Source organism: Apis cerana, linkage group LG11 (genome assembly GCF_029169275.1).
Source record: "Apis cerana isolate GH-2021 linkage group LG11, AcerK_1.0, whole genome shotgun sequence".
NCBI lineage: Eukaryota > Metazoa > Arthropoda > Insecta > Hymenoptera > Apidae > Apis > Apis cerana.
In genome coordinates this window covers 11683260-11697407 of record NC_083862.1, presented here as the reverse complement: position 1 = coordinate 11697407, position 14148 = coordinate 11683260, and the positions used below count along the sequence as shown (strand labels likewise).

Below are 14148 nucleotides of genomic sequence, written 5' to 3'. Positions count from 1 at the left end.
TTCGATCTTAAAATCGAATTTTCGAATTGCTGATTCGATTGATGTAACTGGACAGTATATATAGGGAATTTCGAAGATATTTTCTACATTTAAATATTTCGAAATTGTATTCGTCTCAAATTATATTCGTCAATGTAAACGTATTATATAATACGATATAAAATTATATCGGTATATCTTGGAATCCTCACGACGATCCTTGACACGCAAAACTTTCCTTTCTAAAATTAGCAAGTTTTAGAAATTAGAATTAGAAATTTACAAGGAGATGGAGGACTTTGAAGGGATGAGGACTTTGAATATATTTTTCACGATACTTCAACAATCGTTTACGTCTTCGAATTGGACGCAACGAGATTTCTACTCGGACAGAATTCACGTTCGAACAATGGAGTTGGAGTTGACGTGTTCCAAGGAGCCGTCTCCAAGGACAAGGGGGCATAAGGACCTTAAGTCACGCTCGGGTTCTCCCTGTAGGCCTCTAATTGCCGCTTCGTTCCGGAGCATAAGCCGCCTTTTTCCACGGGAGTTTTACTTCTCTGGCTAGACTCGTCATCATCGAGAAACGTAGCCAGTTTTCTTCGGAATCGCCTTGGCCGGTTCCAAGCCTCCTTTCTCGCCATCTGTCTCTTCCCGGTATAAACCAGAGAAACCAGCCGTTCCCGTTTTATTATCTAACTGGATTCCTGTCTCCCTTGGAGGAAAATATTTTTGTCGAGATTTTTTCGGGTGAAAAAAAAAAAAAAAGAGAAGAGAGAAAATTTTTAAAGAACCAAGTGTCCGAATATTTTCTTACACGCGTGTATGAATATCCAATACCCTTTTTTTTCAGTTCCATTTCTATTTCAATCTCTTCTCTTTATCTTATTAATTTAACCGCGATGATAACAGTCTTCACGAATTCCTTTTTTTATTCCAATATCTCATTCTTTTTTCGACTACTGGAAACTCAAACTTCCGCGTGTTTACGATTAACAATCAATAGACACACGTACGTAATGGAACGCCACTTTCATTTTTCATGGAGGAACGCTTTCCATTCTCGGGGTTCCATCGATCTGGCCGCTTCTTCCATTGTGTGCATATAACCGGGCCCGCATATATCGGTTAAATGTTGCATATTAAAGAAGGGGGTGGAATGGCAACGACACGATTTTTCATTCCTTTTGCCCACGATTCTATGCACGGTTACCAAGATGGAAGACGCGTGATAGATACAGGGAGATCTTGTTCAAACCTTGTTCTCCGGTATATTCCTCCCGGGGGCGGCACTACGATTTTCTTGTTGGCCTGCAGGTAAGTTATCTTGGACCGGATAACTTTGGTGACGTTTTTAGCGTTGCAAATAAAGCAGCAAACCGGTGCGACTCCGGGCGTGTTCAACCGAGAATACTATTTTTAGTGGTTCCTTTGAGGGTCCAACAATTTATACCCTTGGGGAGAGACCGAGGATGTAATTGGCTCCAAGAGACCTTAGGTCTCGCGTTTCGCCCGAGAGATTAGAAATCAGCCTAGCCTTAGATTCGAAAACTTCGAGAAATTTTCTCTTTTTTAAATTTTTGCACACTTTCTTTCGTAATTATATATATATACATGTGTGTATCCTTTGTATATAAATCGGTGTCTCTATTAGGGAAGAGGATACAGGATAGCGTGCAAATATATTTTGACAATAAAATTTACCGATAACTATCGCGAATACCGCGTAGAGAGTGAAAGTGAACAACTCAATAATTGTCCATTGGCGAAAAATAATCGTGGGAGCAAATTATCGAGAGTTTTTTTGCTCTTAAACATATTCGCATATTCTTACAATCCCCTTAAATTCACTCGCTGAATTTAATCTCACAATTAAAACTTCGCAATCATTCCTTCGCAATGATATAATCTTAATGACTAATAAAATAATAATCATCAAACATTGAATCGTAAAAACTAAAATTAAAATTAAAAAAAGAAAGAAAGAAGGAACAGAAGAGAACAACTTCATGAAATATTGATATATACACTCGTATATTACATTCATTAATACGAATAATAGAGGGAAATATATTACACAACCAGGAAGCGTAATTAAAGTTGCTCTAAACGCCAATTAAAATCTCTAAAATCGAGATTTTTTACGGTATACGTATCGGCGGGGAAAACACCTCGCCAGGATAAGGATCTTTCTCTCTCCCTCCGACTTGCCATCGTTCCGTGTTTACCGTTCCGCGATGGCCCCCCCCGGAAGCGAGGCGCAGAGGCTGGCGTGTTTATTTGTCGTGAAATCTATTCGCGTTTGCACCGAGCCTGCTCCGCTTAATCTCCCTCTTGCTCTCCCTCCTTTTGTTCGCTCGCGTCTCCGCGAGGAGGAAACGAAGAGGAGGAGGGTTCCGGCTGCTTTTCCAGTCTGCACAGTTAAAAAGCAGACGGAGCGGAGCCGGCCGTTTATGGCCGCTTGTAATTACGTCCACCCCTCGAGATTTCGAATAGCCGGGCTGAAAATAGGCGAAGGATCTACCTAGGGAACGAAGTGAACGTGGCGTGGCGTCGAAGGGTGTTGTTCAATTCCTCGGGATTAAACGCGTTTTGTGTATCGAGGGAGGGACGGATCTTGGGACGAATTTTTTTTTTTTTGCGCCGCATAATTATGATATAAACGATACCGCGCGTTGCCGATAAGGAAAATGTTAATTGTAAGTTGGTTGGAGCGATGTTTGGATCAATTAAAGTTAGTTAATGTTTTTTTTTTTTTTGGTTAAGTTTAATTAACGAAATTGAGTTTATCAAGTGGTGGTTGAAGAGAAGCTTGCAACAGGTCGTTAGATTTTTATTATAATTTATTAACAGGTAATATAAGCTCGTTAAAGGGGATATTTACAGGAGGATTATTTTTCTTTTCAAGATGAGCATACTTTGTACCGTATTGAAGTTGGCGCGACATCCATTTGGAAGTGACGCACTATGAATATAGTAAATTTGTCTGCTACCGATTACCAAGCATATATTTTGTGTGTAACCTTAAATTATATTTTTGATTCGTCCTTCTTTCGCGAACTTTATTTTATATCGTCTGTATTTCTGTGTTTGTCGATCGTGTCCTTAATGTATACGTATATACATATACATATATATTTTTTTCGTAGTTTAGAGTAATGAGAACGGTCAGCTTGGAACAGATCGTTTTAACGGATGGATTTGTGCATGCTTTGTTTTGAGAGACATCAAGCGACCTCATGCAGTCGAATTATTCTTCGCCCCGTAACCAAATCGTTAATCCTAATATACCAGTTAAATGTTTATGGAAAGTATTGCATGTAGATTGAAATTTTCGAACTCGAGGAATTTTCTTAATCGCTTACATAGCGTCGCCAAGCATCCTGCGTCGTACGCCGTTGCATCTGGAGTAAGAAATTCAGAATTAAAAAAAAAAAAAAAAAAAATTCACGATGTCGATCGATTTACATAATTGGTCGAAGCAGTCATTTGGATCGAACGATTTCATCGACTTATCTTCCATCTGCAATCTCCAATTTTTTTTTTTTTTTTTAAAGAAAGAATCGCATAATTTCGCTTCAAAATGCGTTTCAACGTTTCGATCCTTGCGTTTTGTTAACCGGTTAACCTTGTGCAAGCGAATCGTTGTCATAAATTCCTGTTGAAAAACGTGTCGAGATTATCATCCGGATGATTAGCTTTTGTAATTTGAAACAACGAGAGGAGAGAAAGAATGAGATCGCGAGGATAAAACGGTTTCATCCGGTTAATCGCGATTCAAGCCGTGAAATGGACGGCCGAGGTCAATTTCGAGGTGGAAGTCAATTATTTCAATAAATCTGCCGAGTGCACGACGTCCATTGATTGGCTTGTCCTCATTAGAGAGATGGTTGCGCATGACAGGGGGTGGTAGCTCTTGAAATTAGTAGCGTAAATCATCCCCTCTCACCTCCTCCCCCGTTTTTCTCGCTCTGTTATTGTCGCCGCCGCCGACAGTCTCCCCTCTCCCCCGGTTATCCGCTCTCTTCCTTGCCTTAATCTTTTGACATTTCGTTTTACTTGGCAGCCCACGTGGCGTTTATGGGGCGAGGAAAGGGGCGATGGCGTCATATACACGGTGTACCTGAAGAAGGTCCGATATCACAGGCCGACCAGGAGCCTCTCCGCATCGGTGAGGAAAAATTGAGAGCAAAATTCGATTTTCGAATTTTCCGCATTCTTTAAATCTTCCAAACTACTCTACTAGTTCTTCTACTAGTTTTCTCAACTCCAATTTTCCAACTTTCCAATCAGGACTCGGACGACGAGATCTCGCATTTGGAATGGGAGACGGTGAGGGTGCGTTTCCTGAAAGCCGGCACGGTGCAGCGGCTGGTGGAAAGTCTGGCGAACGACGACGGGGAACTCGAGTCGACGTATATCAATGTCTTCTTGGCGACGTATCGAGCGTTCACCACGCCGCGGGAAGTGCTGGAGCTGTTGTTGTCGAGGTACGACGCCCTCGATGAAGGATCCGGCGCCCTGACAGGTGAACAACATCGAAAGACTCTGGTTCAGGCGCTTCACGTATGGTTGGACGCCTATCCTGGCGACTGGAAGTCGCCGCCGAACCACCCCTTGCTCAGCCGAGTCCTCGACTTCACGCATCGACGACTTCCTGGCTCGGAACTCGAGCTCAAGGCAAGGCATCGTTTGCACAGGTTTCAGCGTGAAGATCAAATAGGTGAGCGAAAAATTATTCTTTTTACAAAATTCCACTTTATTTCACTTTGTCGATATTCCATATTCTTAAAGAATAATTTTTCAATCATATTTCAAAAATCAATCCATCTGTAAATCTCTCGCAAATATTCCCGCCTCGAATATATACATGTAGATAAAATTGTTTATCTCGTTTCAAATTGTCGGTTCTTTAAAATGTTATATCAAATGTTTATTGCGCTTGCTGTTTCTTTATAGCTCGTGCGTCTGATTCATCGAAGACGTACATACATTTATTCTATATGCGCAACGGTATTTGCACTTGCACTTATTTCTTTTTCTTTCTTTTCAGATTCGTGCATAGTGTACGACAATGGTCGATTAGCGCGTGGTTCCCCGGATCCAATCGTGGATCACTGGGCGAGCTACAACTTCCCCGAGGTTCCGCACCGACATTTCGCCGAGCAGCTGACCAGAATGGACGCCGAAGTGTTCAAGAAGCTCGTGGCCCACCAGTGCTTGGGCGCGGTCTGGTCGAGAAGGGATCGTTCGAGGAGCCATGACGCGGCCACCGTGCTGGCCACCGTGAATCAATTCAACGCAGTTTCCCTTCGAGTTATATCCACGATACTGATGGACTCGTCGACCAAGGCTCAAGAACGCGCGAGGATCCTCGAGACGTGGATCGACATCGCGCAAGAGTTGCGGGTGTTGAAGAATTTCAGTAGCCTGAAGGCTATCGTGTCCGGGCTGCAGAGCAACCCTGTCTACAGGTTGGAGAAGTGTTGGCAGTGTATGCCCAGGGAGAAGCACGAGCTGTTCAGAGAGTTGGAGAGAATTTTCTCGGAGGAGAACAACGCGTGGACCCAACGAGAGCTTTTGATCAAAGAGGGCACTGCCAAGTTCGCGGACACGGCGGGCAGGAGCGACAGGCACCTGCAAAAGTTGTTTCAAAAACAAAATACTCACGCGGGCGTAAGTGTGTGATTTTTCATGTCTTTGATTAGGCGCACGTGCGCGTTGTGAAAATTAATTGGAATTCGTTTCTGTTCGTAGAATATCAGCTACGGGACGATACCGTATCTAGGCACGTTCCTAACGGATCTCACTATGATAGACACCGCGATACCAGATACGATAGCGGAGGGTTTGATCAACTTCGACAAAAGGCGGAAAGAATTCGAGGTCCTCGCCAGGATAAGATTGCTTCAAGGTGCCGCGAATGCGTACAATTTCAGCACGGATCCGTTGTTCGATCGTTGGTTCCACTCGGTGGTTGTGCTCGACGATCGCGAAGCGTATAAACTGAGTTGTCAGATCGAGCCGCCGCCACCTGGAAACACTTTGAGCAATCGTGGAAAGAAGAAGCAGGTCAGCATGCTCTCCCTCGTCTCGTTAATACGAACTCGTTCCCGATCACCCGTTTCCCGCGAGAAGACTGAGCCCAGACTTATCTTGCAGAGTCATCAGGGTCATCGCAAGAACGACTCGATAGCCTCGACGTCGAGTTCGAGCAGCTCCCAGTTCTATTGCGATCTGGATTCTCTGCCGAGCTCGCCCCACAACTCTCTCGATCGGCGCACCTCGCCCTCCCAGATGTCCAGCTCTTCGTCCAGCTCGTCCTTGCCATCGTTGGACGTGTCGTTGAGCTCCGGAGGAGGGAGCGGAGCGACGAGTCAACAGAACCGGTTAGCACCGCCGACTGCCATCACCGCCAACGGGAACAGCCCCCACGTCGTTGGCCTGTCCAGCCCGAGTCACTCGCACAAGAGTTCGCCGGATTTTTACATCATAAAAGTGACGATGGAGAGCGACAACGTCGAGACCGAGGGTGTGGTGCTGTACAAATCCATCATGCTCTCGAATAACGAGAGGACGCCGCAAGTGATACGGAACGCTATGCTTAAGTTGGGAATCGAGGGGAGCCCGGACCAGTACACGCTGGCCCAGGTTTTACCCGATCGTGAAATGCTTTTGCCAAATTCGGCCAACGTTTATTACGCCGTGAACACCGCACACAATCTCAACTTCATTCTACGACCTAGAAGAGAGCCTAACGACAGCGCCACGGAAAGTCCTAAGAGCAAGACGAGTCACAAGCGGTAGTGTCGAATGTTGAGAGGTTAGGATTGTATTTCATAATTGATATTGGATTCGTAATTAATAATATTTCATCGTGTTGCGTCGAAGCGATGTCAGCCTCGATTATTTACTCGTGATTTATTTATTCTTCTCTGCGCTCTTCTCTTCCCGCGGGAGAACGTCTCGAGTCGAGAATCAAGAAAGAGTCTCGTTAGGTTTGCGATGATGCATTTTTTCTTTCTTTTTTTTTTTTTTTTTACGTTTTATCCATGACAGTTCGTTAACAATGCCCGCGATATCGCGATACTTTTTATTTTATTTTTTTTCTTACGTGGTAATTAGAAACAACTCGTTAACAGCGAATTGGACACCGTGTTGTCGATAGTTGTCTTTTCCATAAATTTTTATTTCCGAGTCTCATCGTCACTCGTTCGTCCCATACGTTTGCGTCGACGTTACCCGCCCGCACGGTACTCGAATATTAGCGTTATTTGCGCGGTTCACGAATCAATGTAGTTTTTAGGTACCTATATTTAGCGTGAATCTCATTTAGCTCTGTTTATCCGCGCGCACGCGAACAAAGACGAAAGAAGTAGCTTGCGATTGTGCGCGATTCGTACGTAGCGATTGTAGTCACGTGTAATTTATACAAGAGATCCTTGCGGATTATATATATATATATACAAGAGATTATACGGCGTATAAAATTGTGACGACGATGTAACGAATATCCGCGAGAGAGGAACATTGTGATTTTGTACATAATTTTAGTTTCGTAGTGTGGCTTCGAACGTAGTCGATCGGCCGTAAGAATCAAGTGGACCCAATGAAACAATTGTCAATTATTAATTTTTTCTGCATCGCGATTGGAAGAAAAGAAAAAAGAGAAAAAAAAAAGGAAAAAAAAAACAGAAAAAAAGAGAAAAATGAAAGAAAGAAGGAGAAAAGGGAAAAGAAAATAAGTCTAAAATTGTTGAAACAAATTCCATTCGTCCATACCGTGATGATTCATTTCTCTTGCCCCGCGATGACGCGAGGAACGGAAAAAAAAGAAATTAAATTCTGTGATATTGGAATCTCACCTCGGCTTTGGAAATTAATATCATTCGAAGTAAATGGGAGATCGAGTGTATCGCATATACGAATTCAATGCGAACGATGAAAAAATCGTATACTCGTTTCCTCGATATCGAAAGCACATTAGAGCGTGTGTGAACGTACTTTGATATATTTTTTACAGAAAAGAAAAAAAAAACCTGCATGCATTTCGTAATAGGAGACAAGAGAGACAAGTACAAGAAAAAGAAGAACATCGTAACAAGAAGAGGCAAGATTCAAGCGTATCGACTATTGGCAAATGAATAATATCGTCGAAAATGTGTTCCATCATTTAGCTTAGGCAATTTTGTACTTACCTCTTATCGATCCTAATTTCCAAGGAACCGGTCTCTAACTCTGAAGCTATATCTGTTCGTGTACGCGTCAATTCTTTATTCCGAAATTCGCGCAAATTATGTGTAACGCGACTCGATAAAAGTGAGAATAGATGGGCCTACAAATTTTATTACAACTTTTTCACCCTTCCAACTGCGCTTCTCTCAACTCTCTTATTTTCTCTACCATTCTCTTTATCCCTTAACGTAATAATTTAATCCACGAGCCACTCAAATTCATTCTAATCTATTATTTTCTATCGTCCCGTAGAAAATCCTCGAAATCTCTCATCACATTCCCGTGTCATCGATGCTTATCAAGAACTGACTTTTACGACCCGTCCATCTCGTGCAGAGAGAGAGAGAGAGGGAGAGAGTGCGAGAGAGAGAACGAACGAGAGAGAGCGAGAGAGGGAGAGAATGTCCAGATCGTTACCATACGAGACCGTGAAAAACCACGTCGTGCGGCCTTGCTGATGACTTCCGGTATGCCAGCGCATCCGGCACGCGAACCTGTTGATACGTTTACAACGAGGGTGCAAGTACCCCGACACTGCGGTAGAACGCGCAGGTAAGTGTTCCACGTTCATATCTACCAAGGGAAACGAGCGACGAGGGAGGTGGAATCGAATGTGAACAACGGCTTCGAGAAATGGAATTCGATCGAAGAAAAGAGAAAGAAAGGAAGGACGGTTCAACTCTCCCTTCTCTTCCTTCCTGTATATATATATATATGTATGTAGGATCGATGAGATAGATAAGGGACGAGTTTTCTCGAGCTGTTAACCACGCGTGCCTAATATTGCCTCCTCGAAACTGGCTCAAGGTTAGGCTTACGTCAGAAACGCCGAACCGGAGGAATTCGAGCGTGCATGCCGATGGAGGCTTAATTGATCCTGAGTATCGGTTTCTTGCCACGTGTCTTCTGGTTAATGTGATTACGAGCTTCAATCACTTGGAATATAATAAGGAATCGAGGTGGGAGGCATACTTGTCCTTCCAAGTGGGTTGATTTTCAATTTATTAGGGTGTACTTAGAAGAGAATAATTTGTATAGCTCGAAATTTTAGTTTCAATCGTTGGGGATCAATGGTTGGAGAGTTAGTTTAATCGATATTCGGGCGTTTTTGAGTAATGGAGATATTTAGTGGAATTTATAAATTTTAGAGGATGAATTAAAATTCATAGGAATACGAATCTGGATTATAAGCACGTGAGAAAATAGTGAATTTTTGTATCGAAAACAATGCTTGGACCGCGAAAGTTGTTTACTCGTGCGCTTTCTCGTTTGTTCGTCTCGCATCGCGTATATCGCGTCATAATTTTAATTTAGAGAGTTGATGCCAGTATCGCGTGTCCGACTACTGCGTCGCTGAATTAACAGCGACTGCGTACAAATGGTCAATACGATGTTTAAACAAATCATTATCATCATCCTATTTTTCACCCGCATCTATTCTCCTTTATTTTCGAAAACTATTCTACCGACGATGAAAAAAGGAAACACATTCAATACCCCTATTAAATCATCGTCCTAGTATAATACCATCGATCGAAAGATAAAATTTTCGAAGCGCGCACTTGACCGTCTCAACTATCGTCCAAACTGTTTCCATCCTCTATCCAACTAAATACTCGCGTTCATTCGAGTAAAAATCAATTATTTTCCTCGCCTAACTTTTCACACGATACAAATATATTCATATACTCTTGCACTTGCTCTAATATCTTCCCGGCCGACGTATCCCCATTTCGAACAATCTCACGAGTGCATCCAATCTCGCACCCCTGTTCACAACCCCGCGCGAGACATCCGCGTCACCGTTACTGCGCCGGCGAGTTTGCGCTTTAGGCGTCCGCCGCGTTTCCGATTCCAACCCCTAGACGGCAGCGGTGTATCGGTTATAACGTAGCCCTCCCGTCCCTCGCAGGCCACCCCCAGCCACCGATTGAACCGGTGAACCGAAGAGTCGAAGCAACCCCCAGCTAAGCCCCCGAGAGGCAGTCGTGAGCTTGGTGCCGAGCTGGGGCGATGCTCGTCGCTCGCGTGTGCTTCGCGATTGCACCGAGTGCTCGCCATTCCGTGTCGTTACGCGCGTCGCTCGCCCCTAATCGACATCGTCGCGCCCGATCCACGTCCCTGTCGCCCCGACCCTCCGCCTCCCACGGATCGTCGTTTTCGTCGACGTGCTGCCTGTCGCTGTTCCCGAGCCTGCCGCAACGAGGCCCGAAAGTGCAACGACCGTGCGACCATCGGACAGCCGCACGTGAGCACGGCCCTGGATTCGACGCGAGATGAGAAGAAACGTGAGTCTCGCCGATTGTTGTCCAACCGATTCGGAGGAAAGCTGCTCCATCTCGAGCGGAACACGCTCTCTCCGCCGTGGCGCGAGATGGCACGGGAGAGAGAGAGAGAGGGAGGGAGAGGGATCTTGTTCGATAGGATAGATTTTAGGTTTAGGTTCTCGAACGTTGTTTGGGATTTTGGTTCTCGGTGGCTTTGAATTTCGATTTCCCTTGGATGATGATTTATCCTCGGAGAACGATCGGAGGGTTTGAATTCTTCGAGTGGATGCTTGGATAAATTGTGAAGTGGTTTGGTGGGTTAAATCGAGGGATTTTTCTCTTGTTCTTCTTCTTTTTTTTTTTTGATAAGTTTTATACGATTTTTCAATCGGCTCGATAAATCGTTTACGTATCTTTTTAAATAACGAGATTGGTTTTTAAGTCAGTCAATGTTCCGTTTTCTTTTTTAAATTTTGATTAGAGGAGAATTGGAGAAATTTTTAGATTGTTCATCCGTCTGTATCTCTTGTTGGAAAAAACAAGTTTTCGACGATACTCGTATAACGATTACGTTCAAGACTGAAAATTTTAAGCTCCTTAATTCCCACCGTACCAACTTATACTTATAATCCTCTTCATGCCCCGCAAGCTTTAAAAATCACATTTTCCGAGTAACGTTCCACCTCACCCGAATGCACACGCTATGCAAAAACTTGCATCACGCTCCACGGCGAGATCGATAAGCTGGCCGACCGCTTCGAAAATATTTATAAACCAGATCCAAAGTCCACGTTCTCTAGGTGTCGCATATAAATCTACAAGTGTCCGGGGGAAAAAAAGCACGACTTATCCGTGCAATCTTTGGAGGAAAAAAAAAAAGAAAAAGGAAGGGAGGGCGGGATTTAAAAGAAACTACTTTGTAACGGTTTTCCATTACCAAAGTGGAGGAAAGGGGGAAAAAAAAAAGAAAAAAAAGAAAGAGAGGGAAGGAAAAAGATTCCACTTGTAACGATCACGTGCGTTCAACACAGCTTTAAACGCTCGGATGCGCGTTTAATTCTCTAATATCAGCGCAGTGTCAGTTTCAATCCTTCGATTCTTGTGTAGACAACGAAATTTCCCTTTAACAACTTTTCGTATCCTTGGCTGAATATTAGAAAATCGCAAGACATGCGATCTAAAAATAAAAATGAGCGGTTTTTGATAAAATCAGAGGCAGGATTGCTTGGATACTTTTTATTAAATTGTTGTAGATAACGAAATTCTTAAAACTTTTGATATTTTGATAGTTTGATCGAACAAATTCAATCTAGCTTATACAAGAGTATTAATGATAATATGAATTGAATAATTCTACTGATATAATTTACCAATAATTTGTTATATTGAATTTTAAATCACTCGAGTTTATTACGATATTTTCATTACGTTAATAAGACGATTAATTCCCGTAATATTCAAGTATTTGAATTAACGACAAATATTACATTTGATCGTTTTATCTTCGAATTTTGTCAATTTTCGTACACCCTAACTTTTCCAATTTACAATTTACAATACTCGAAACAGGAATATGAAAAATTACGAAGGGATAATCAGTTGGTTTAATCAAAAGATTAGAAAAACCAGGCCTAATGACTCTTACGACACGTAGCATAACTGTTTCCAGCGAAATCTTCCAGCATCTTGATCTATCTCCTCGCTCCTTTTGCTCCTCCGTCTCTCTTTGTCTTCGTCTAGGCCACTTCCGCTTGGCCAAAGTCAAGTGGCAGACCTGCCTCTCGTTCTTCGCACGCCCCCTCGTGTTTCCACGTTTTTCCACGTTTTTCCACGTTTTACGTGTTCATCACGTATCCGCCCCTATAACCTCCACTTGTTTTCCGCTTACATTTTTATTCCACCCTTCCATCCCCTCCCACCCACCGTTTTCACTCAGCCTCGTCGAGCCTAGTTTCCAAACTGCCTCTATATTCGTTAATTTTTCATCCTTGTTCTCGTTCGATAATGCATCCAACTGTTACATCTTTTATGCCTTTCGCTGCTCTCCTTTCGAGATTTCCTTCGTTTTTTCGTTTTTACGTCTTCTTCCTCTTCTTCTTCTTCTTCTTCTTCTTCTTCTGTTAGATATTCGCTTTGTGGAATATTGTTCATCGATCATGTTCCATTCGTTTAGAAATTCGTATGAATATTTTCCTATGTTTTTTTGCCGCGATATGTTTGAAAAGTGAAACGAGTTGTTTTAATATAAATTGGGGAATTAGAGCAGGTCACGATATGGAGAGGTCGTAAATTAATTAAATTAGTCCATATTAGATCATAAAATAATTAAACAACAAGTTTCATATAGTGTAATAGTGAAGTTTATTAAATATTAAATATCACTTAAATATCTCGAGATTAGAATTATTAGAATCGTATTCTATTTTACGAACGAATTTAAAGAGAGAAATTGTAATTTCTTTATCTTAATACGTTTAAAACATTATTTTGACTATTATGATAAATTAATTTCGCGTGTTCCATAGTACATTGTGACACAGAAATACGCTAAATGCAAGAAAACACACCCCCAGAGATTCCATTTACCGCGTAAACGCGCACTCATCACCTTTTGTTTCCACCAATCTTCCGTCATTCCATCCATATCACTACCACCCAGTTTTATCACCGTCTCTTATCGTTCTTCTCCACGTTACCAACCACGTACAGGAAACATTCCTTCGCTTTTATTATTAGCCTTCGACGCCTCCACCCTTGCGCGCTCCCGTTTCTCTCATCACCTGTTTACTCTCGATGCGGTACAGTGTGATCGATCTGTCAGGTCTACGAGTCAATTCGATGCCCTTTTAAAAATGAAGTTATTATTTCTTCAAAAGGAAATCATTTTTATTAAAAAGGATGCGCGTTTAAAAGAAAGAAAAACGATCCGAAACGATGATAATTAAATAAAACCAGGTTCCGAATAAATTATCTCTTCGCTCTCAAAATTTGCATTAAATTAAATCAATAAACCAAGAATTTGGAAGTGTATGTAATACAATCTCTAAAATAATATAATTTTTTCTTCAAAAATCGCATCAAACGAATTGAATCTTTTCAAAACTTGATCAAAAACACATTTTACATCATTCATAACGATGAAAATTTCGTCGAAATAGATAAAACATTTTAAATATCGACCTAATACTTAATTTAAATGAAGAATGAGATAGCAAAAAAATATTTAAATCAAGTTCACGAACAATTTACAAACGCGGAGGCATCGAATTAAGTTTTAAACCTAATACAAACCAGAAGCGTAGAAAATTGGTGTCGTAACGCGTTGGGATGGAATTTCGGTTTTAATGAATTTTCCAGAAAGCCTGCCGCGGTGTTAATTAAGGGTTGGCCGTCGAGCTCCATCTTTGACAGATCTGTCGATGGACGTTTTTCGTTCCGCCCTTGTATATTCGCTCGCGATTATCCGCCTGTCCCAGCGACATATCGGACCCCCCTCTCCCCCTGTCGATTCGATGCTCCACCCGCGAGGTATTGCTTCAACGTCTGTTCGGGATTGGTAGAGTTAATCGAAGTTTCTGTTCGATGGCCGAGGATAGAATCGGGGGGCAGGGAGGGGGAGTTTGTAAATGGAGACGATTCGACCGAATGTTTTCTTCTTTTTTGGAAG

General features: G+C 42.4%; 2 protein-coding genes across 16 annotated transcripts in view; both read left to right on the top strand.

Moving 5' to 3' along the window:
* Positions 1-8326, top strand: part of LOC107995074 (ral guanine nucleotide dissociation stimulator) — a 37090-nt gene extending 28764 nt beyond the window's left edge. For 5 of the 6 annotated variants that reach the window (XM_028665399.2, XM_017052315.3, XM_062081897.1 and 2 more), the window contains 5 exons: positions 4046-4150; positions 4273-4702; positions 5033-5655; positions 5737-6051; positions 6142-8326. In XM_028665399.2, coding sequence (XP_028521200.2) covers positions 4046-4150; positions 4273-4702; positions 5033-5655; positions 5737-6051; positions 6142-6786 — 2118 coding nt within the window. In that variant the 3' untranslated portion in view covers positions 6787-8326. Of the gene's footprint in view, positions 1-4045; positions 4151-4272; positions 4703-5032; positions 5656-5736 lie in introns of all 6 variants that reach the window. The other variant, XM_062081896.1, reaches the window with a different exon arrangement.
* Positions 6664-14148, top strand: part of LOC107995072 (whirlin) — a 96444-nt gene continuing 88959 nt past the window's right edge. For 9 of the 10 annotated variants that reach the window (XM_062081894.1, XM_062081891.1, XM_028665393.2 and 6 more), the window contains exon 1: positions 8467-8766. In XM_062081894.1, the coding sequence (XP_061937878.1) occupies positions 8672-8766 (95 nt within the window). In that variant the 5' untranslated portion in view covers positions 8467-8671. Of the gene's footprint in view, positions 6803-8466; positions 8767-14148 lie in introns of those variants that run through there. The other variant, XM_062081888.1, reaches the window with a different exon arrangement.